This window comes from Python bivittatus, unplaced genomic scaffold (assembly GCF_059951505.1).
Source record: "Python bivittatus isolate LINGU-HERP-01145 unplaced genomic scaffold, Pbiv_v1 ctg000960_np1212, whole genome shotgun sequence".
In the NCBI taxonomy this organism is placed as follows: domain Eukaryota; kingdom Metazoa; phylum Chordata; class Lepidosauria; order Squamata; family Pythonidae; genus Python; species Python bivittatus.
The window spans coordinates 1,764,920-1,790,335 of record NW_028277124.1 but is presented as its reverse complement, the minus strand read 5'-3'; the positions used below and the strand labels follow the sequence as shown (position 1 = coordinate 1,790,335).

The 25,416-nt window shown below is 36.8% G+C and overlaps 1 protein-coding gene across 3 annotated transcripts in view; it reads left to right on the top strand.

Annotated features, from left to right (window-relative positions):
- Positions 1 to 11,958: 11,958 nt before the first annotated feature.
- NFX1 (nuclear transcription factor, X-box binding 1) overlaps positions 11,959 to 25,416 on the top strand; it is a 42,169-nt gene continuing 28,711 nt past the window's right edge. The window contains exons 1-9 of one of the 3 annotated variants that reach the window (XR_015794217.1): positions 11,959 to 12,394; positions 13,905 to 14,903; positions 16,413 to 16,574; positions 16,826 to 16,903; positions 18,637 to 18,742; positions 19,218 to 19,289; positions 21,873 to 22,012; positions 23,944 to 24,025; positions 24,117 to 24,334. Coding sequence is in view for 2 of the 3 variants with exons in the window: in XM_088131387.1 (XP_087987513.1) it covers positions 12,367 to 12,394; positions 13,905 to 14,903; positions 16,413 to 16,574; positions 16,826 to 16,903; positions 18,637 to 18,742; positions 19,218 to 19,289; positions 21,873 to 22,012; positions 23,944 to 24,025; positions 24,117 to 24,334 (1,885 nt within the window). In the remaining variant the exon portion in view is untranslated. The remainder of the gene's footprint in view (positions 12,395 to 13,904; positions 14,904 to 16,412; positions 16,575 to 16,825; positions 16,904 to 18,636; positions 18,743 to 19,217; positions 19,290 to 21,872; positions 22,013 to 23,943; positions 24,026 to 24,116; positions 24,335 to 25,416) is intronic. The other 2 variants (XM_088131387.1, XM_088131386.1) reach the window with 2 other exon arrangements.

Sequence of the window (25,416 nt, the reverse complement as noted above, 5' to 3'; positions counted from 1 at the left end):
TCAGAGGTCTTGTGGAAGACTTTCCTTGTTTTCCAAGTTTGTTTCCATCTTCCATCATTGTAATACTGCTTCTTGTCTCTTCTAATAGCTCTCTGAAATTCTTTATTAAGTTCCTTCCTGAGATCTTTCTCTTTCTCTTTCTTGGCTTTGGCTTCTCTTCTCTTCTTGGCAATTTCCATGGTTTCTTCTGACATCCAGTTTGCTTTTTTCTGTTTATTGATCTTTGCCAGTTTCGTTTCACATTCATCCTTAACAGCTTCTTTAAGCTCATTCCATTATTTCTCTGGTTCTCTATCAGAGACATTCAGGAAGATTCCCTGAAAGTGGTGGGTATATGCTCAAGGTTATATTGTGGAAACTGGTTGGCTTTCTTCTTCTTTAGCTTAACTTGGAACTTGCACATGAGCAATCTGTGATCTGTCAGTCAACCCCTGGCCATGTCTTGCTGTTATGACTGAGCACTTCCATCTCCTTGTACCAATAATGAAGTCAACTGGATTTTTGTGTACACCATCTGGTGATATATATAGGCACTGTGCTGGTTGTTTGAAGAGTGTATTAGCATTAAAGAAGTCATTGTATTGGCAGAAACTGATAAGCTGTTCTCCTGCTTCATTTTGGTTTTCTAAGCCATGTCGTCCAACTACATTTTCCTCCTTGATATTTCCAGTATTGGTATTCCAGTCTCCAACCACAAGCAGCGCATCTTGCTTGCATGTTCTGTTGATTTCAAATGGAATTTGACCCTAAAATTATAAATCTCCTCTTCTTCTGCATCAGTGGTTGGAATGTAAATTTGATAATTGTTGTACAGTATTAAAGGGTTGTCCACAAAACCTAATTGATATTATTTGATCATTGATTGCACTGTAGCCAAGTACTGTTCTTACTAAACCTTTCTTATTATGAAGGAAATGTCATTCCTTCTTTGTTTTTCATGCCCTGAGTAGTAAACAGTGTGATCTTCTGACTGAAAGTGTCCAATTTCAGTCCATTTCAGTTTGCTGATGCCTAAGATGTCAATGTGTAGTCAGTTTATTTTATTTTTGACTGTGTTGAGCTTTCCCATATTCATGCTTTTTACATTCCATATTCTTACCGTAATTCTGTCTTTGCAGCTTCTTTTCCTGCATGGCAATATCAGCAAAGAGACATCCCAAAGGCTTTAATCTAGCCATATTATAAACACCATTGATACTCCGAAAGATCCTCAGCTCTTCCTCAGTAGCATGTTAAGTGCCATCTGACCTGAATGGTCCCATCATCTGATACTACATCATCAATCATTTTATATTTTGGGGCATGAACTAGATTGGGTCAAAATATTCCAACTTCTGGGTATAGTCTTTCATGCTCTGGCAGTCAGAGGACACATTCATATTCTGTATTATTGGGTGGTCAGAAGTCAGTTCTGGCCTTTCAAGCCTCTCATTGATCCAAAGATGAATATATACTAGTAGCAACTGAATTATTTATAGGCAAAGCACAAATTCAGCTGCTTTATGGAGCTCAGTCAGGGCTCCTTAATAATATTACAGTTCTGGAGTCCTTGCAATCAAAATACCTTGGTATGTCCTAAATGTGGTTCTCCTTCAAGAATCCTGTGTAATCAGAGTAGAAACTGCAGTGTGGATCAACATTTTAAATTATTAGTTTAAATTATCCCTTTTTCCTACTGATTTGGCTTCCTTAGTTTTAGCAGATAATTGAAGTGAAGTGGTTCTATTATGCAAAAACCAAACCTATATCTATATACACAAGAAGCTGTATTAGATATGGGCATGATTAGGCCAAGTTAGAACGAAGACAGAGAGTATAGGTATAGAGAGGCAAGAACTATAAACTTATCTGCCAACAGAGATTTATCTTGGTAGTCAGACTATTAATTTCAGTGCAGCTGGATATTTAAATCAAATTGGAAGTTCAAATATAAGAGAACTATGTTGTTAGATTTCAGTGTCTTATTTATAGAAGGCAGATATAGGAAAATTCCATATGAAAACTGGCTTTGTCCATACTAGGTGGGCCCAATGGAAACCATAGCTTATTTCTACTTACATTTTATTTTTTATAAGAACATCCGTTCATGATATATATCCCCATAATAGTTATGTTTCTGGGGCTTTCAGATTTATTCTATTCCCAGTATCTACTGTCAGATAAGGATGATGTCAAATGACATGTCATTAAAAGTCTCTAAATACTGTTAAATTGCCTATAAAATCCACATGGAAACTGGACTGTTTATTGTTAATATTTTTATGGTAGCTCATAGTTTCTACCAATTTTATCAGTTTTGTCTTTGTATATTTTTGGTCTTTGACTGCATTAATAAAGAAACTTTAACTCTGAACGATCTCACTCAGCTGTTTCATGTAGATGCTGAACAGCATAGGGAATAAAATGGAACCTTGCGGGACCCCATTGCATAAACACCATGAAGTCAAGCAGAGATCTCCCAGCATAATCTTCTGATGATGGCCATCTAGATATGAGCAGAACCACTTTAAGACTGTTCTGCCCAAATCTAAGTTTTAAAAATTAAATTATTTATTTCTTAAGTTTTACAGAAAGGATTAAAAATTACAATATGTTTAAAAAAGCAGAAAAGATATACATGAAAAACTACAAAAATAAACAAAAGAAAGCAAAGGGGGAAATTATCAATATATGGCACATATTAATCAGATGCCAAAAAGATTTCTAAATCTACCTTAGGAAAATAATAATAATTAATTATTGTCTAACACTACAAAATATCATAAAATCTATGCCACAGAAAAATATGTCAAATCATTCTTTATTAGTAGATAAAATTGCCTTTTTAAAAACAGGTAAGTCACATATCACTTGAACCCTTAACATCAGGAATATGATTACTTTTCCAATTTCTCAAAATAATCCTCTTAGCAACACCCCAGGCCCGATGCAACATAATGCCTCAAAAATAGTAAAATTCTAAGATTTGGGACATAATTTACATGACATTAATAACTTTATCACTAAAACAATTCCCCATAAATCTATGTACATTAAAATATAATTCCAAAAGGATGTCAGTGATTCACAAGACCAAATCATATGAGTCAATGACCCTTCAAATTTTTTAGATTGCCAACAGAGAAAATCTGACATCCTTTCAAATATGTTATTTGGGATGGCCAGTAAACTTGAAATAAGATATTTTGATGAATCAGTTTTATCATACATACTCATGAATAATCTGAGAATTTTCGGCACCCAAATACACCCAAATATCCGGTTTGGCTTATCTGCAGATGGGCTTATCTGTGAATATATACGATAATTTTAAATCCACTGAAGCAACTTGACATTTTTAAAGATGTGCAACCATTGCTGTTCCATTACTGGGTGTTCCAGTTCTTTAATCCATGAACCATAAATGTCCTTAGTGTCAACTTTAAAAATGTTATTTAGTTTTTGATACATATGTGGGTATAATTTCAAACATTCAAACACTGATTCCCTCAAGTGTACACTTCAGGTTTTTCAGACACGGCCAAAGTATCTGGTCCGTACTGAGATGTTAAAACATGCTTGAGTCGATTCCACTGTTGTGAATTACAGAGACAAAATTCTGCCTGAAGTCTAGAAAAATCTTCAAAGTAATTGTTACAAAGTAACAATTTGACTTTAAATATTTATTCCAGATTCTGCCCACAAATTTCAATAGGACATTTTGCCTTTTACGTTTAGAGTACTTTTTCCATAAAATTAAATATTTATGAGCTTTAGCATCAAAACCCACCCAATCTATGACTCGACAAGACCCAAACATGTCTGGCTGCTCCTAATCTGGGAAGGGAATACCCTGTCTACTGTATATCAATCCTAGCAATTGCCAGGCCCTTAATGGAAATATATACAAACTTTCCAGCAGAGCCCACAAACATTCCATATAGATGTAATTGATAAAATATAAAGCCAATGATATTTTTGGACATCTGGTAAATTAAAACCACCATCCTCAATAGATAATCTCAATTTAGCTAATGAAATCTTAGATGGTCTTCTTTCCCATATTAATTTCCTTAATAACTTATCTATTCCAAATATTTATTTGGAACAAACGCTGGAATACATCTTGATACAAACAGTAAATTAATCTTGGAGCAGCTTTTATTTTAATGACATTAATTTTATCCCATCAACTTAACAGAATTTTGATCCATCCATTAATATCTAAGGAATTAAGGTATCTAAGGCATTCTCTAAAACTTGTAACATACTTAATTCCACATATTTTTAGTTCCTAGATGCTTAATACAGTCTGTGGCAATTACAAAATCTACGTCTTTACAATGTGCTATTAAAACTTCAGAGCCTAAAGGAAGTAAAAAGACTTATTCCAATTAATTTTATATCCTAACTCAAATCTAACACTGATAACTTCTTAAAAGGGATATCATGTTCAATGATATGAAAAGCCACTGAGAAGTTCAGAGGAATCAACAGGGTCTCACTGTCTCTCACCAAACATTGTTCAATAGAATGATCAAAACAGTTTCATTGCCAAACGAAGCCTGTATCTAGAAAATCCATTTCATCTAAGAGCCTCCAGTTACTATACACTGTAGCACCTTACCAAGAAAGGGGATATTGGCTATCACCCTGTAATTATTTAGATCGCTGAGTCCACTGTTTTGCTTTTTTCAGGAACAGTCTCACTACATCCCTCTTTAATGAGGCTGAGAGCATTCCTCCTCACAGGAGGAAGTTACAGTCTACCAGACCCAGGAGAACATCCTCTCCCTCCTAGATACAATAAACCATGAAAGATAAGGGACAAGCAAATGTGGTTATCTAAACTTGATCATCAGGTTTTAAAAACTAAAATTCCATCTAAAACAAAAACAAACAAATTGCCCAACAGACCCAACAGAATCCTGGACACTTCTACAGATTGAACTGCTGAAATGATAGAAGTCTAAGTCATTATGAATTTAATTTAATTTAATTTAATCTGATTCAGATTAAAAAGCACTGCTCTTTGGAGCATTGCTTGACTTTGGGAACGTGAGTAAATGTTTTCAAAGCTAGGCATGAGGCTCTGCTGAACTTTTTTTCTCAGTTGGAAACACTGCTGATTTGTAAATGCTTGCTGAAGGAAAGTCTAAGATGGGGATGGGGTGGCTCGATTGCCCCTGTGGCTACTGGGCATTAGGCATATTAAGTGGTTGCCAGGCCCTCAGCAAGGAATTCAAAATCATGACCAGATTTTTTTCAGCAGCTGTTTCTCTTAGAGCAGTGTTTCTCAAAGTGTGGTCCAAGGACCCCTGGGGGCCCCCCAAGGCCCGTTCAGGGGTCTGCAAAATCCAAATTATTTGCCAGCCTATGTTGAAAAATAATACAGTATTAAAATCCCATCAAACAATTATGAGAAGCAGTAGTGACAGCAAATGCGTCAATTTTAATTTTTATACAGTGAATACTGATAAATATAACCCAAAGAAAATGTTTACTGTTTTGGGGGTCCTCCATAATTTTTAAAAGTGGGTAGAGGTCCTTTTTTAAAAAATAACTTTATTAAATTTTAAAATAGAAACAGTAAAAACTAACAGAAACTAATATTAAAGGAAGAAAATAAGAAAATGAAAGAAAAATTAGAAAAATGAATGACCAAGGTCAAAAGTGCAAAAAAACAAAAAGAAAGATAAAAGGTAGAAAAAGAATTGACTTCCAACCCTCCTCACAACAGATATAAGTAACAGTATACATTAATCTCTTGTTCTAAATTTACAACGTAACTTTCATTATTAGTATAAACCCATACTATTTCTAATAATCATATCCATACAACATGATTTAATTTTTTCCTGTTTCCTGCAGAAAGTCCAAAAAAAGTTTCCAATTCACATTAAAATTACACAACTCCATCAGCTTCACCATCCATTCTTCCATTGTAGGTATGTCATATCCTTCCACCTTTATTATATATAAAAAAAATCTAATTGCAGTTTTACTTACTTTACTTACCGTGCTCTACATAGGGCTACTCTTGAAGAGTATCCAGAAGCTACAGCTGGTGCAGAATGCAGCAGCACAGACAGTTCTGAATGCCCCCAGGGGGGCCCATATAACACCACTGTTATGCAAGCTGCATTGGGTGCCGGTTTGCTTCAAAGTGTTGGTTATCACCTTTAAAGCCCTTTAAAGCCCTTCACGGCACAGGACCAGGTTATCTGAGGAGCCATCTCACCCCTGTTATATCAGCCCGCCGCACTCAGTCTGGCAGAAGTGGCATGTTTCAAACTCCACCAGTCAAGGAATTTCGACTGGTAGGATCTAGGAAGAGGGCCTTTTCTGCTGTGGCTCCCGCTCTGTGGAACAATCTACCACCCGAGGTTCAGTGTGCCCCCACTCTCATGGCCTTCAGGAAGAGCATGAAATCTTGGCTATGCCAGGTGGCCTGGGGGCCAGATGGGGGCTCACACCAGTGGAAGTGGCTTGTGGGTTAATTGATTTTACTCCCCCGTCATCTTGAATGTTTTTAGTTTTTTATGTATAGGGCTTGTCTTTGTAGTTTGATTTTAATTAATTAATGGGGGTATTTGTTTTTTAACTGTTTGTGGGTTTTACTTTCATTGTGAGTCGCCCAGAGTCACCCGCTGGGGGAGATGGGCAGCATACAAATGTAATAAATAAATAAATAGGAACAAAAATTCCATAAATTTAATAACAAATATATTTTAACTTAGTCAAAAATAAATCCATTTTATAATCCAATTTATAATTTTCTCTATTAAAAAAAATGAAATTTATCCCCCTTTATACACAGATCCTTAAAACCTCATCATTCAATCCTGGTCAGAAAAAGATCACGTTAATAACTACCAAAAACCTCAATATATATATTAACCATAATCAAATTCACTTTGTAAACCTCCTGTTTACTTTTAAAGAGCTTAATCTTTAATCCTTTCAAATAGTGTCCCACAGGTTGATTCCCCGTCATTCTCTCCTTGTCTTCTCCAGAAACAGCTCCAGTAATTTCTCTTTGTCTCTTCCCAGGAACAACCTCACCAATTCAACACTTTCCTTGTGCAAATCCAAGATAAAAAGTCTTTCCAAATCACTCTTCTTTTCCATTATTTGTATGTCCCCTCTGATCATGGTGACATCAATTGGTTTCATTTGTAAATCCATTCTGGCATCCTTTTGCATATCACTCTTAGCCTTTGGCATTTTTAAATCCATTTTCAGATCCACAACATCTTTGTTCATATCACCTTCATAATCCAGCATTGTTTTGAACTCCAAATCCACATTCAAATCAATCTCTACCTCCATTTCAAAATTAACCATTTTATCCAATCTTTTCTCTATCTTCTTTTCAAGGGACCTATATTTAGCTCCTAATTCATCAAACATTGATTGGAGTAAACTTAAAGAAGTCATTTTATCTTCTAACTGCTGCTTCAAGGGGCCTCTTCTAGCCATTTTTTTTTCTTCCTCCCAAAGCAAACCACAGTAGGTATTGTATAAGTGAAAGTAAGCAGACAGTTCACGCCCTCCGGTGCCTTTCAGACTATAAGTGCAAGCACACACCAACTGAGAATACACAAAAAAATCAAATTACTATCTTCTTTTGCTTTGAAAATCCAGTCAAATAACAGACATATCACAGAAAAACAAAAGTTTTCCCATAGAAAAATCAAATCCAATTAATACAATGGAGTTTCGTAAAATTAAATTTATAATATATAAATACATATAAATCTTCCCCTTTCACCATAAGTAACTTTTATATCTTTTTTGTATTCTCCTTATCTTCCCTCTTTTTGCAAGTTGTTTAAATTACAATAAAACTCTAATTCTTCTTTTAAAGTTATAGTCCCAGAAACACTATACAGAAATGACTAAGCTGCCATTGTCCCCACCAGAAGCCAAAAATGGGGTCCTGAGAGAAAAAAGTTTAAGAAACACTGTCTTAGAGGACTACGTAGGCAAAATTGGCCTTTAACTAGGCGTGTATATTCCCGTGACATATCTAACTGGGTGGTATTAATTTAATCATATGCAATACTGGGTTTGTTTCAGTCTATATCAACTCCCTCAGGGTTAGTTGATGGAGTCAGTTGATTCCTCCTGGTATTCTCATAATATATTAGCCTACCACTAACCCAGTTATGTACATGATGGAACTGAGGTAATATTTAAGGAGATTTCATAGTAATAAGAATAATCTCCACTATTGTGTCCTTCCTAGAATGGGAAAAAGATAAGACAGTCAAAAACATTAGGGGTAAAATAGTTGTTTCAACCCCATCTGCATCTGACAATGTGTTTAATGCATTTTCCTGAAGTTTCAGTTGACTGAATATACATTTTAAAAATGTATCCCTCCAGTCTAATCCCAGGCATAAAAGAAGATGTGCAAATGTACCAACACTAGACACTTGCAGCTCATTTCCCATCAAGGGTATAACCTCGTAATATCTGGAAGCTATTGGCTCGACTCCTTTTTGTCCTTGCTGTTCTCCCAATGCAAACTATGTGGAAAATCTCCACAGTTTATCTATTTCTTCTTGGAGAAAATATGAAATAGGCCCAAGAGAGACAAGGAAATGCTTAGTAGAAGAATACACTCAAGAAATATCACAAATCTTACTCCAATGACCTGTGAAACTGGCACTGAAGCAAAGCACCTTGACTTTTGTCTGAGAAACAACTAGTAACCCATGCTAATTAAACCAGAATAAATGTAATGTTTTCTTTATGGACACTAGTAAAAAAAAAAAAAAAAGCAAGGAAGTTGTCTTCTGCATTAACTGTAGCTTCTGGGCTGTTTTTGGGGATAGCTTCACTAGAATACGCTACAAATAGATTTGGTATTTGGTCCATATTTTATTAATTTGGCCAGTGAAGTGATCTGTTAAGAAATCAGTATTGCGGTTAGAGAAGATGGTACAATTCAGATTAAGCAAGGCTGATCTGCCAGGTTCAGACTTCAACATTCTGACCTGAGCTGCCAAATTCCATTCTAGGTTTCATTTGAACTGCCAGTTTATTTGGTCTTTGATGCATAGAATTATCTGAGGAAGAGGAAGCATTTTTGGAATCAAAATATGATAATGTAGTTTATAGTAGCTTATTGAAGAAATTACTACAGTATGAATTACAGTGATTCTATTTTCAAGAAAGATTATTCCAACCACAGCTCTAATTCAGGTTTTCAGAAAGCAGTAGCTTTCAGACAGCAGTATTTACAAAGTACAGATTTGCTCTTTCAGTAGGAATGCAAATCTGTCTATAATGGATACATGTAGTTGGTGAAGCCCTATTTTCAGATTATTGTAATAACAGAAAGCAGATTGCTTAACTATCAAAAATTCTATCATATCTGGATTTGAATTTCTGCATATTCCTACTTCTTTTTGTCTATGTGGATGTGTGCTGAAAATATATTGACATCATGATAACAATAATTAAAGAAGAAAATATGTGAGGAAAACTGTTAATGCCATCTTTGCTGCAATCTGCTTCTAATTCTGGAGACAAAATGTGGAAGTTGTTTTGGCTAAATGCATCCTCAGCTCTTTTCCTGATATATTGTCATTAAAACACAGACCTCACTATTATATTTTCACTATAAACTAATTATTTGATTTGAGTAAATGTAGCACACTGGATACATTAAGGAGATTTCTTTTAGCAATCAGGCTGCACTTCTATTTGAGCCCCTCCTTTTAAATATTTACATGAAGCTTCTGGGAGAGATAATTCCACAGTACAGGATAGGTCAGTAGAGTGATGATACCCAATTGTATATCATACCTCAGGCTGTGCATAATGCTGTCAATGTCTTGATTTAGTGTCTGAAGGTTGATAGGGTTGGGATTGGATGAAACAGGCTAAATCCAAGAATGATGAAATTGTTTGTCATTGAAGTGCCCTGACAGCTTTGCAATTGTATCTCAATCAGGTGGCACTAACTTGAAAGAACGGATCCATGGTTACTGCTGGGTGGGTAGGTGGAGGCCAAGAGCAGGTGGGCCTTTGCCAGTTGCAATCCTACCTGGAGCAAGAGGACCTCACAGTTGTAACTCACACCATAATCATCATTTGTCTGGGCTAGTACAGTGCCTACTACATGGGTCTGTCTCTGAAGACTGCCTGAAATTGGTCTAGAATTCAACATCCCTGGTGTTGACTCATATACCTGGCATAAGTACATTATACTGGTGCTGCAGGCCCTGCAGTGACTCCCTCTAAGCTTCTGAGGGCAATTCAAAGTGCTAGTTTTACCCTATAAGGCACTAAATGGTTCACCACCCAAGTACTTGTAGGACTAATAGGACTGTACTCACCTGATTGGGAAATTCTATGAGAAACTGGCTGATTCCCCATTTATGTGAAGGAAAGGGGGATAAGGCTAACAACACCTCTTTTCTGTAAGTATGCTCCAAAATAGCCTCCCCTTGAAATTTGATTGGCCTTGATGTTGTTGGCTTTCTATAAGCTTTTAAAAACTGAGCTGTTTTGGAGAGCCTGTAGGCTGGAGAATATGGAGCAATGCCATCATTTCTTTAGGCTTCTATAATGATTTTTTAAAGTATTTATATCACTTCTGTAACCTACTCTATTGTGGATGTTTTATTGTCGGGTGAACCACTGAGTCTTTGTAACTGTGGTGAATAAAAATAGAATAAATAAAGTTGTAAACTAGATCACATGATTTATAGAGAGAATTCTGATTTAATTTGGGAGGGGTTGATTATTACTGTTATTTATTAAATACCATGCTTATTCCTATTGGGCTATACAGAAAAGAATTAATCAAACTGGGTTGGAATTAGAATTTGGGGTGATAACTTGGTGGTAACAGTATGTGTTTAAAAACTTTGCATTTTACAAAGAAAAGAATTGAAGTGTGAAGTTATCCTAAGGACTGTCTTTTGGTTTTACAGCATTACCCCCTAATTTCAATCATTCAAACGCAGAAATTCCTGTGGTAGAATTCTACATATTTAGAATAATGATAGCATATAACTTGCTAGGGTGTACCCACTTGAGAATGCTCTCAGCTGGAAAATATCAAAAAGATGGAAAGCCCAAACCTGTCTTTCCTTGTTAAATATTCTAATTCTGTATAGATGATTCAGATTCAGTTTGATTCAACTATAACACAATTAAGTCTTCACATAACCTTGAATGAAAAAAAATGAAAAGCAAATATTTTAATATTTTAATATATTCCAAGTTACTGAATCCATAGACTGGCTACCATTAATTCCAATAGGGCTTATGTTCTGCGAACAACTTCATGGATATACAATCACAAGATTTTTTTCATAATGGGGTAAGTTTTACTGATGAAATTTATGAGTCTCACATAGATAAGGGGAGAGAAGCTCTTCCAGAAAACAAACTTTCTACAAAATGCTGACATTAGAATAGATGCTAACCTAATATATAGTTATTAGATAGTCAGATTTGGTTATCTATTAACCTCTGTGGAACTAGGATGACCCAGGACATTTTGCTTGCTAAGTGACAGAGGCTTTCTTCCAACTCCAGATACGCAACCAGATTGGTAGTGTGAATGTTGTGTGGAAAGTAGGAACAGGATAGTGTCCTCCATTGCACCTAAGGATAAGCTGTACGGTACAATGCTGAAAGCAGACAAAGTAATTCTGCCAGCCAACATCTCACTTCTGCTCCAACATCTGCCACCTGAACCTCCCTGACGCTAAAGCCAGGGCGATATAATTGTGGGCCGCTCAGAGTCGCCCTCTGGGGGAGATGGGCGGCATATAAATTAAATAAACAAATGTGGGAGTCTAGAGGGAGTATTCAGATTGCATCTACGTGAAAGGGGCGGTGTGTACTATCTTCAATAGTCGTCTTCTCTGCTCAAGATGAAATCGCGGAGGCAGGAAAAGTCCTTTGTTTTAAAACACACGTCCGCTGTAGTTAAAAAAAAAAAATCCCGGGGAGTAAAAATCACACTAAATCGCTGTTTCGACTTTCTGAAGATAGCGGCTAGATTAAATATAAATCGATGTGCACGTGGATATCTAGTTTTCCCCTGCGGCTGACAGCTGCCTCGTTTCAGGCAGGCGAGAACAAGCTGGCTAAGCGCTCGCTTGCCTATTTTGGCAACGCCGGCCGCCGAAACGGAGCCAGCCTGTACCCTTCCGGCTCTACCAGGTCGGATCCCAGCAATGGGGCGAACAGATGCGCCGACCGGCGGGTGGCGTGAGGCGAAGAGGGGCGGGCTGAGCACGGCGCCTGCGCGTCGCGAAGGGAAGGGCAGGAGCGCTTCGGAGTATCCTCGCGGAAGAGCGGGAGCTTGGCTAGTTGAGGCGGCCGGTCGGCTGTTAGCGTGTTTCGGCGCGAGGCATGGCGGAGGCGGCCCTGCCAAACTCAGGTAGGCTCTCCGAGGACTTGGAGGATTGGGGGGGGGGCGGGGGGAGGGCTACTGCCGTCCACAGCCACGGCTGGGGGAAGCCGAGCCCACGAGTGGAACAAGCCTGGAGTGACTGGGCGAGACCCGACCCGACCGTGGGAGGCCGGGTTTTCCGTCCCGTTCCCGGAAGGAAGAAATAAGCCGGGGACTTTCGTTCCTCGAGCACCGTCTCTGCCAGCGGAGCCTCTGCCCACGTTCTACTCTTTGTTCCTTCCCGGCAAAGCTGAGGTCCCCTGAGGCCTGGAGGAGGCGGGAATGTCTCGCGTGCAGCGACCGTGGGGGCAAGTTCTTGTCTTCCTTGACTGCAGACCGCGGTGGGGCTTGAAAGGCTGTGGGAGCAAGAACGGCTTCTTTATTTATTGTTAGTCCTCGCTTACACGCACCTTTCTGGGTAAGGCGCTATATACCAGCCCTGAACATATTGCCAAGGCGATTAAATGGCATATATTTCCAGGTGAGAGACACTGGGAATGTGTCGTGCAAAGCACGGGGGGGGGGGGGGGGAGGAATGAATATTCATTCCAGCCGTGCTCTGTGCTGCTGCAGTGCATCTTGCATCAACAGATGTGACGCTCATATAAAAGGGGCATCCTAACTATCCAGTCCAGATAATTGCCAGTGGGACAGAAAATATCAACGTTAGAAAGCTTTTAAAACTTCACAATATTAAATCAAAGGTCACCCTACCTTTGAACTTATTGGAATTGAACTTATCTCCAGTTGCATTGCATTATTGAGATGCTGTTTTGTGTTTTTCTGTCTGCACCAGAGATTGCAGTTTCAAAAGATGAAGACAGTAGAAGCTGTCAAACGTTATTTCTGAACAGCAGTATTTTAGAGTCCTTAAAATACCTTTTCCTCATTTTCTGTAGCAAAGCACTGTGGTTAGATAGCTTGAAATGAGATTTATAAGTATAATTATTTCAGTTTTATTTTCTTTAAAAAATAGTAACTTTGATTTAATAAATGCTTTCTTTTAAAATGTAGCTTTATGCATTAAATATTTTCAGAGTAGTTTTCAGGTAGGAACTACTAATTGTCTGTGATTAAAAGAATAATTATTTACCTAAAATAACAGCAAGATGTTCATGGAGAGTTTAACACTAAGCTACAGCTCAATAAGCAAGTTAAATGTGATATTTAAAGATGATCTGTTTACAAAATGTAACTGGTTTATTTATAAAATAAAACATAATATTACTGAATATTAATGCTATACAGTACTGCTTATTAACGGTGCTGTTGTAATTGCTGTGTCTTACTGTTGGCTGAGAAAGTGCTAATATCATGGCCTAAGGAAATTGTCTTTGACCATAAATGCATATTATTCTCTGTTGGCTTACAAGAACCTTTTTCTAAAAGTGATGAATATTACCCCAAAGAGCCTATGTTATTTGCCTCAATTGATTCATGTCAGCTTCCCTGAATAGTGATATGCTCATTTCATAGTATATGTTATCCTTTTTCTTAGGTGTCTTAAATCCAGATGCAACTGATTTTGTTCCAAGAGAAAGGCAAATTTTCAGTCCAAGTTGGAGCAATCAGTCCAGGCTGGAATTTGAATGTGATTCAAGCAGAAATTCTTTACCTCCTCCTGTTCAGCCTAGGCACAGTAAATGTGAAGATTCAGTTACAGATCATAATACTTTTTACAGTCTAGAAAGCCAGCATGGATGTCAGCCAGATTCTTCACAATTCCACAGTATAGGTAAAACAAAAAGCAGTAGCTTACACAGCCAGCGGTGGCAAAGATCAAGGAATGATCGAACACATGGGAAAAATCAAATAAAGCAAATAACTGCAGGGAGCACAGATGATTCTCCATGTTTAGGCACTAGATTAGTTGTAGGACGTAGGATGAATCATAGAGAATACAGTGATTTCTCTTCAGACAGTGAAAAAGAAGCTGCTACTGCAAATAACAGAGGAGCAAAGCCCAAGAAGACATATTTGATGCATTCACGTGGAAGAGGATTGAAAGAAAAAGAGAAACATCTACCTGAGAGGGAAAAAAGAATATCAACTAAGTGGAAAGAAAAGGCCTCTGAAAATATACCAGCAGTAGATCTGACCCAGTCAGACTCTTCTGAAACATCTCTTGGAAAAGCAATATCTGATGGTTTCTCTGACAATAGCATTGCAAGAAGAAAATACCCTCTTGCAAACAGACATTTTAGGGAACCTGCATGGAATAAAGAGACTGGCAAAAAACAAGATACATCCAGAAGTAAAAATGCAAAACATGTTAAGAATGCATCCCTTCCGCATCCTCCCAGAGAACGCACCAGTGAGAAGAGGAAAGAATCTGTGCTGCATGAAAGAGGTCCAAATTTAGTGAGTGTGGTAGAGACACAGCCGTTCTGTGAAGCAGCTACACGTGATGGGAGGAAACCACTTCTTCAAGAAGGATATAAAAACAGACGCTGGAAAAAGCAAAACGATGCACCAAAGAACAAAGAAACTCATACAGGTAAATTTAGCAGTTCTTAGTACAGCAGACTTATTACTGTAGACTTAATAAAACCAAGTCATATGGTAGAAAGATGCTTTAGTAAAAAGCTTATGGTATGTAATTTGTGATTGTAATGTTGCAATATGAACCCACTGCAAAAAAGCAAAAACTTCCTTCTTGTAGTATTGTGTAGTATTATGCAAGTTGCCATCTCTTAATATATAAGATTTTATTTCTTTCTTCTGTCCATTCCACCCACTGCCCATGGCCGAAATTGTACATAGCAATCCCCAATTCATTGTAGCAGTTAAGGATACGTACAGGAGAGAAAAAAATCACTTTCACTGGCAAATGCTCTTCTGCCTTTTGAATAATATTGCTGGTTACTTTTTGATTCAGTTCAGGTTTTGAAGTGAATATGATAGTTTATTTGGTTTCAAATAGAGCACTAACAGCTTTTAAAGTGTTCTAGCTGTAGTTGTTGGAGATTTATTAGGAGTTCCTCATGATATCTAAAGAGGTTCTTCACAGTCTCCAGCTTGTAGAAATCTTTGAGTGCATGGTGCAAGACACTCTTTGCTCATGTAAGATTATTGGTGAACCCTAAGAGAGTTAATCTTTGTACAGTGGAGCATGTCTCAAATTTTCTTTAGCACACAAGCATGTAAAGTTCCACAATAACTGAGGCAACAACATAGTTAACACATTGTACCAAGGTATGGTTTGCTTAATTGTTTCTTGCCTAAACCATATTTTCTTGAGTTCATACTTACTGTTAAACCATAAACCATGATTTACAAACCACAGTGTGTGGGTTCACACTTTATTAAGCCATGGTGAGAAGTTTTGGCTTAATCTCTTGTGTGATTGTTGTCAATGTGTTAAGCGTTCTGTCACAGTTGAACATTTTGAAACTAATGAAGAATTTGAGACTGTTATTGTTTATAACAACTTTTTGAAATGCAATATCATTGGGAAGGCTCTGAACTAATATTGTAATGTCAGCAGCTGCGTGAAGTTTTTCATCTTTCTTGTACTGCTGAGCAGCCTGGTGTTCTGTCACTGTCTGATGTTTAATGACAATTATACTCTTACTGCATAACTGAAATAGTGCTTGCAGGAAATCACATTGCTTGCTGCAGTAATAGGAAAAAAAAGTGGATATTTAGATAATGGTACTGTTAGAGCCAGTATTTGAAAGAATGTGTATCTGAGAATAGCATAGTACATGATGCTTTTTAATAGGCTGATGTTTGAAGGGGAGCATCGGAATGATTTGGCTACAATGGGGGCGGATGTTCTATCTAAAAAGATGCCTTTGACATAATGAAGGGGTTATTTCATTGTGTGACTAGCTTTATATGCTAGTTCAGACCAAACAGTCTCCATTACAACATTGTACTTGCGTGAATCCTGCCACTAGATTTGCTACAAATATGCTACGTGAATTGCAAGTAATTAATGTGGTTAGACTTCTGACTTATTTTAGTATCTGGATAAATATTTATATACTAAACTCTCTCCTAGGGTCTCTGATAGAGCAGCTTACCTCAGAAAAATATGAATGTATGGTATGTTGTGAGGTGATCCGTGTGGTAGCCCCAGTTTGGAGCTGTCAGAATTGCTATCATGTTTTCCACTTAAGCTGCATTAAGAAGTGGGCAAGATCTCCAGCAGCACAGACTGAAGGTTAGTATGTCCTCCTGCTAAATGTATTGAGAAATTCATTATACTGGAATCAAACATTCTGGTTTTCTAGATACAGTAAGCTAGATTATTAGAAGAATGCATCAAGTAACTTCATGCACAACAAATTTATTGGTTCAGTACAAATATGACTTTGTTTTCCAATATATTGTTCTTTCAGTATATCAGGTGATCAAGTCTATCCTAAAATAAGTTGGGAAAATTAAATTTTGGGGTGTTTGCTTGTTTTCTAGATGGTAACAGTGGCTGGCGATGCCCTGCATGTCAAAATGTTTCATCTCAAGTTCCTAGTGTTTATACCTGTTTTTGTGGTGAGTGTTTTTTCCAATTAATTTCATAAGCAAAGATCTAGACCCAAGTCTTAAATGCCTGCTCTGTGTAGATATATAGGCTTGGTTTCCATTATTAAGGAAAACGTCCATGCCCTCATCAATTTTACAGCTTCTTGGAACCTCTTTGTAGTCCTTGAACAGTTTGGGATTATTGAAACTCCTCAAGGAATAGGTTATTAGTAGAGTATTTGCAGTATTTGGATCTGAAACAAGTAAAGTTGCTTCAGATTTGGCTTGGCTAGGGTAGTCTTACTGTACCTATCAAGAACCCTTTAAAGGAGCCATGTCTTTTTCTGGGCTTGCGTGGTAATTGTACAGGCTCAGGTTTGTTTTCCTGAGCCTATGCAGCTACTGTACATGCTCTGGAAAAGGCACAGCTCTTTAAGGAGTTGCTTTACAACAGGGTTACTCACTCCTAAAATATGACCCCTGACTTTTCTCCCATTACTTTTCTTGGGTGATTTTAGGATTTGCACCAGAATACTTGATTTTTAAAATTCTACCATCAGACTGTAATCCAATCGTTTGTAGCTGTGAAACAAAGTTTTGTGTGATCACTTATTCTATGTGCCAGCTCTAAGACAAATTAATGTACTTTAGTAGTGAATTGTATTTTTAGGATTTTAGAGATAAAGCTTGGGTATTGTGGATTATGTTTATGAGAAATCCTTTTAAATTTTTGTAAGCTGCTGTACTATTCTGGTATTTTTTACTATAATAGATGTTATCTTCTTATAAATCTAATGCTATCTTTCCTCCAACTGCTTTCCACAACAAAAACTGGAAAGGTTGCCTTAGGAAATATAATATATAAAGTGGTGATATAAAAATAGGGAAAAACAGTCTGTGTATCCCTCTCTTTCTTTTGTGGGCGTACATACATATCTAATTTTCATGTGTCAGTATTGGTGACAGTCTTTATAAAATATGCCGGTCCTGAATAATATGGATGCTGTTGTGTTTCTCATTGCTATATAGCATATTATCACTATGGAAACATTCAGCTCCATCTTTTAAAAAATGTGTGGACTAAAATTAGATACATTTAAGAATCATAGTAAGATACTAATAGTTATGAATGTAATTGTTTTTAGTTCTTTAAGAACTGGAATGTGTATTTTTAAATGTCTGTGATGGAAAAGAGTAAGGATGCATACTATAGGTTAAACTTGTTAGAACCACAAAAGCTGAATTTATTTATTTTATTTATTTATCATATATATATGGCCGCCCATGCCAAAAGATGTATATGGCATATAATACACCTGGCATACAATAAAAAAAATGAAAATTGTAGCTAGACATACAATTTGTTCTGTTTATCATTACTGAAAGGAAATTTATATAGATAAATTAAATGTGGAGTGGGAGAAATAGAGAAGGAAAAATGCTATAAAGTACAAGTACTACAAGGGTATCTGCTAGGCATTTGACCATGTTTACCATCCTCATGCAATTTGAGTTAAATCTATTGTGTTAAAGACTTACACGTATAGCTGATGTGATACAACGTGCTTAGCCATTGTTTGCTAAATTTTACTGAATAAGCTATAATTGGCTGGGTTCACATAATACACTAAACATGGCTTACAATTCACATTATAGCTTACTGTGTTACATGGAACCAGCCTGTGTATATGTGTAGTGATTTGGTTTTTGTGGAAAGTATAACATTTAAATGTTATAAATAAATGTTTCTGGGTTCCTCGTAGGCCGGGTAAAAAATCCTGAATGGAATAGAAATGAAATACCACATAGTTGTGGAGAACTGTGTAGAAAGAAAAGATCAGCTCAAGATTGTCCACATTTATGTAATATGTAAGTGTTGATAATTAAAAAGTTTAAGTCTTTGTATAGCTTGAATATGGGTTTCAGACAACATGGGGAACCACAGTCATCTTATCAATTGGCCCCAAGATTCAAGTTAAAACAACAAATGTGTTTTTGTAATAACCTGGCTTAGCATGTCAACTGCTGTCTACTTACTTTTCATCTGTCCCTTTCTATCCTTTAACTCCTTAAATTTCAGCTCTTTCTGAAACGTCATAATCTCTTGAATACATGAGTCTTGGCAAAGAATCAGTAAATGTATATAAATAATTGCTTGATCATTTTTCATAATGTGCAGAATTTATACTTGCACAGAATTAACACATGTTGGTTCTAAATCAGAAATAAATTAATATAATACACTAATTATACAAATACAAAATATGGGAATATATGTTAGCATGTCTGGGTAACAGTGAAATGAAAATACTGCACATCTTTTCTGTGTGTGTTTGTTTTTTAGACTTTGTCATCCAGGACCTTGCCCATCCTGCCCTGCTTTTATGACCAAAAAATGTGAATGTGGACGCACAAGGTAATGTTAGTCTACATTAGAAAACTTGCAACCTTGTTTTTTATAAGTTATTTTTAAAGCATCATTGGAGAATTACAAATAATTTTGAATTACAAATAATGTTAAGTATAACATGATATCTATTCTTGGGGAATTGGCTTGTTCCTTCTAAGGGTCTAGTCTCCTAGACAACATATAAATATGTCTGTGCAGTTAACGTGTTTTGTGTAGTGCCCTCCCTCGTTTGGGTTCCAACCAGTGCTTTTTAATGGCAGTCAGTCTGTTACCAAAATTGGAATAGTGCTGCTGGAAAAAAAAAATGACTTGAGGAATTCATAGAAAAGGGATTAATATTTAGGATATGGAATTAAACATTTCTTTATGTTTTCTGTAGATACAATGAATAAGTTGTACAGGTTTTACAGTAAAACTACATCAGAAATAGATGGCACCCTTTTCATTATGATTGCCTAGCAATTGCATGATGCCTTTATGATCTACACCACAAATAGCTTCTGTGATTAATTGTGCCCCTGCTGTGTGTGATTTCCATAAAGTAAGAATTTCCAGAAAGTTCACAGTTTAGAAATAATTTTGATAGAACTAAACAAGTGAAGTATAATTTATGAGTTTATCATTAACATTTTCTTTTTTTACATGCTGTTGAGGTGGAAAATGCCAAATTTTGACAATCCTGTTTTTAAAAGTATTGTTCTTAAAATACTTTTTCTTCAGGCTTTGGAGTAAAACTATGCCCTTTCATTCAGACTAAGAAAACTAATATAACAATATTGCAAAGTGATATTCAGGTTTCCAGTGTTATGTTATCTTAGTGTGTAAACAGTATAATGTATAATGTTAAGCATTATTATGGTGCAGAATTCTAGATTAGATGAAACCTGAATTCAGACATCATGATAAGCTATTTCGTGGTTTGTTGGGTTTTGACATAGTATGATGGGTGAACCCAGCTATTGTGATTTATAAACCGTGATTTATTACTTAGGTTCTGTAAATCCAGCCATTACATCTTACTATCCAGGCTGTGGTCCTTACTGCAAGGTGTAAACCCAGTCTAAAATTGCACTGTGCTCTTCCTCATTTCCTCCATGTAAATGAGTAGCATTTATAAATTGAATCCAGGCTTTTTATCACATTAATGGAAAAGCTCCTCCTTTTCATGGAATTAACTAAGATGCAGTGGTTGGAGGGAACAGGATATTCACTGATTGCTCCTTGCCTCTGTGATCCCCACACTACTGTTCATGTGGCTCAGGGTGGTACCCCCAAACCTTGAGGCCAGATCTTCAGGAGGGTTCAGCTGAAAGAAGGGATTTGTAAAAATATGTGCCCCCTTCTGTCCTGGTTTCATGGCTCTCTTGACCAATTGTAAACCTGAAAATTATCCATTGTTCATTATACATGAATTCTGTTATAGTTAGCTCCTATTTTATTTTAGAAAATCACCATATTTCATGTTGATGATAATCCATAAGGCAGTCCTAATATAAAAAACACAGAAAAGATGTGTAGTTCTCTTCTGTAGGTTTAATATCTAGCTTATTTTAGATTGATCCAGTCATGTGTTATTCCAGACTTAAATTGCTATGTCAATGTGTTGATTCCATTGGGACCAAAGAAAAAGAATTTTCAAGTTTTCCATAGTGGCCTGCCAGTTAGGAAAGACAGGCCTTGACAGGCTGAAACAGCAGCTTGAATATGCCATTCCATTGTTTGAGGTGTACAAAGTATTTTCTGTGGCTGAATCTTCCTACTGTGAGTGAGGATCTAATATAATGGTACACTGTTTTTTTAAGATTACTGTACTTCACAAATGATATATCAAATAGAAGTGGGTTAATTCTAGGTATTTTTGTTTGTATTCTGTACGTTTGGTTTGGTTATATTAATATTTAGGCACACAGTTAATCTGAGCTTAATGAGAAATGTGTATCTGAAAGGGAAGAGATACATATTTTCCCCAACCCAATAACTATCAATTAAAAATAGTTTATACCATGTTAAAGACTTAGATTTTATAACATTTTATAAAGTTCACATTTTATAAAGTGTTTCATGGACCAAAGTTAATTGCATGCATGGTTTAGTTTTTATTTTAAGGAGCCAGAAGACTTGTTTCTGCAGCAGCAGACAAACACAGCTACCTTTCTTGAAACTGCTAATTTAAACTTAAATTTTGGATTAAAATGCTGTGTGTGGTTACAACCGTATAATTGTGAAGAATGGATTTGAACTTTCCAATGGTGCAGAAGTGTGTGTTTAACACACTGATGCTATGGTGCGGGAAGAATTTTTCTGTTTAAATAAAGATCCCTGTGGTTTGCATTATTATGAAAATATACTCCCCTTTAATTTAGCAAAACCCTTAACAGAGCAAATATCAAAGTTTTCGGGGAATTTCTTGTCTGCTAATATCAACAGCTTTTTGTAGATAGATAGATAGATAGATAGATAGATAGATAGATAGATAGATAGATAGATAGATAGATAATGATCAGTGGGAATGTAGGTAAAGAGTTCAAGTCTGAATATAGAATTTGCTCAATCATTGCTGATGACTGATTTAGTTTTCTTCTTCTATAGCCATTCAGTTCGCTGTGGGTATTCTACTGCAATTCAATGTACTAATATATGTGGAAATGTTTTGAATTGTGGTAAACATAATTGTACCCAGATATGCCATTCGGGAAAATGCCAACCATGTGAATTGACTGTAAAACAAGGTGAGTGAGGGTTTCATGGGAACTTTTTTAGCTCTTTATAAGTAATACTCATGAGAGATTTACAGAATTACTGTTTATATAGGACCAATAATCTGTTAGGGTTAGGTCTAAGTACGCACTGGTATATATGCATAATGAAGAATATGACACTGGACTCTCCTGTGTCCTTTTACAGTTTGCATTAGAAAATAAAATTGCTGTGGCAGTGGAATGATAATGACATTACTATGTTGAAAAAAAATAGGATATGTAGTGGGCTCAAAATCATTGTCAAAAGAACTGTGTTTTTCTGTTTTATTTCCACATGGTAGTAGTATCTTACTACTGAGTTACCCCTGAAGGCTAAAAAAATCAATTGATTACTAAAAATTCAAATATTATCTTAAGTGTTAGCTGCTCTAGCAATTTCCTATACTGTACTTCTGATAAGTTTGTTTCCATTTTAGTCTTTTTGTACAGATTTTCAGTAACAAAGCACCTTGTGGCACTTAAAGATTAATAAAGTCCTTTAAAACTTAGTCTTTTAGTTTTTTAGTCCATATGCCATAAGACCCTTTGTTTTTGTAGTTTTTGCTGTAATAGATTGCTCTTTGGAAATTATTGCATCTTTAGCAGATGAACAGCACATCCCCAGTAAATTAACATGAGAACTGAATACTATAATACAACTTGTATGAGAAAAAACAAACCATTACATGGAATGAAGGACTAATTAAATTGATTCAAATCTTCCTAGTCTTTGGGGCTGTATGGTTTTTAGCTAAATTATAGATATAACCTGTGTTTTCTGCTCCACAGTTTATATTTATCTTGTGATTTCAAGTAATATTCTATAAAAGCTCATTAATTAATACCATAATCAGTTGTAGTATCTGTTTAATTACCAAAATTCAAAAGGAAGCAATTTAATGTTTTCCAGTTATTTACTGGAGTAAAGCAACATATGAAATAAATAGAGGTAAGCAAACATAATGCATACTAGTAGCCCAAAGGTTTGTTCAAATAGAACTGAATAGGGCGGCTGCTGTTGAAGACCACCTGGAAGCTACAGTTGGTACAAAATGCAGCAGTGCAAGCATTAACAGGCACCCCTCAGTATGCCCACGTGTCACCACTGTTATGCAGGGTACGTTGGTTGCCATTCAGCTTCTCCGTGCAATTTAAGGTACTGGCTGTTATCTATAAAGCCTTTCATGGTGTAGGGCCTGGATATCTGAGGGAGCACCTATCTCCAGTTGTTTCTGCCCATCCAATACATTCTGACAGAATAGCTGCGCTCCAGGTCTTCTCTATTAAATGTTGTAATCCTATGGGACTGAGGAAGCGTGCCTTCTCTCTTGTGGTCCTTGCCCTCTGGAACAGCAAACCCCCCCCCCCCCACCGAGATATGGGCAGCAGCCTCTCTCCTGGGGTTCTGAAAAGACCTGGCTTTGGTCTCAGGCCTGGGGTTAACGTGTTTGTGGAGGCCCTGTTGTGTTTCTTTGTTATTGTTGCAGTTGTTTTAGCCCAAGCTGTCTGTGTTGTATGTTTTTAACTGGTTTATTGCCCTTGGATTTTGTAAGCCACCCAGAGTCTACTGGAGTGGGAGGACATAATTAAATTAAATTAAATTAAATTAAAAAAATACTTTGTGGAACAACTGTGGGCAGAAAGGTGATTCACAGATGTTTTATTAAATACGTACCCATTCAGAATTAAAATACAAAAATAATTTGTGGGAAAAAGATGAAAATAATTTTGAAGAGCATAAACGTTTATAAAACAAATATATAGGAAAAATATGGATGTTCATTAATTTGTATTAAATTTTTATCTGGCCCAAATATTAATGCTTTATATGTATTATACTCCCAAAGAAATAATTATTTCTTCTCAGAAAAAATGTCCTTAAGCATCTTTATTATAATCCTCTGGTGCATTTTTCTGTTTAGTCTGTTACTGTGGGAGCACCTCTCGAGAAGTGTTATGTGGAGCAAGTGAAGATTGGTTTTCATGCCTGAGAACTTGTGGGAAGTAAGAAAATAGCTTATTTATCATATTACTTATTTTTTTCCACATTTATGATCAGTGTAACTTTACAAACAAATTATGGTTCTAATTTCAGAAAATTATCCTGTGGAATGCACAGTTGTGAACAAGTATGCCATCCACAGCCCTGCCAACCTTGTCCACGGCTTCCACAAATAGTGCACTGTTGCCCTTGTGGACAGACTCCTCTTAGTAAATTACTAGAGTTGGGATGCACAGAACGTAAACTCTGCACGGATCCTATCCCATCATGTGGAAGAACATGTGGAAAACCTTTACCTTGTAGTAGCTATGGTAATTAAACATTGCTTGCTTCCATATTTAAAAATTTATTGTGCTTTAATTATCACATTTGCAAAATGAAGTATTAAAAGCATAATTTTGAACAAAAATAACTCATTTCCATGGTGATAAATTTCAGTTTAGAAGAACAGCCATTTTGAGAGAACGATGGAAAAGAAATTGGTGTTTGTGGTTGGTCTTATTGTTTATAATGAAACATTGAAAGAATCAGTAAAGGACATAAGGGTGATAAATACTTTGAATGTGAGGGCAGACTTTTTTTTTGATACTGTTCAAAAGAATGGGGGAAAAATAGACATGGAAGAAAAGAAAAAAGGAAAGAAAGTAGAATGAAAGAAGAATGGCTGCAGAAAGGTACACATTCTTTATCAAAATGTATAAATAGATTAATCTTCCAGCAGAATTAATGTGAAGTAGGCAAAAGAAAAAAGGATGTGGAACAGAAAGAAATGAGTTACAGAATACTTCAGAACTGTGTGGGAAGCTAATGGGAAGTATGAATTCACACTCTTGGAATGAGGAAGTAAAAGAGACTATGGATGAAGGAAAATGAATACAGGTAGTCCTCACTTAACAACCATTTGTTTAGTGACTGAAATGACAACGGTGCTGAAAAAATGGACTTGCAACCCTTGCCCAAAGTTAATGTCCATTGTAGCCCGCCCATGGTCATGTGATGAAAATTTGGGTGCTTGGCAGCCTGCCCACACTTATGACCCCACGTGCACTGCAACTCCCCCCCCCGCCTATCTCTCCCCACATTCAGCAGCGGTAGGGCTGGGGCTGAAATAGAGACCTGGGGCCTTCAGTCTCAGCCAGCTGCCACCACCCCCAGGCCTTTATTTCAGTCCCAACACCATTGCTGCCACCGAGAAATGCCGCCTCAAGCCCCACACTGCTGCCAGCCACCCTGGCACCATTGCACAAAGCTCCAGTTGCCCCCACCACCCTGCAATCCTTAGGCTCTGCTGCGTCCACCTGATCTTCTCTGTTTTCTTTCCACTGCTGACTAAGCGTGCCTGGTCTGACCCTACTGTCAAGGCAGTTGCTGGCTGCTCCTGGCCTTCTTCCCG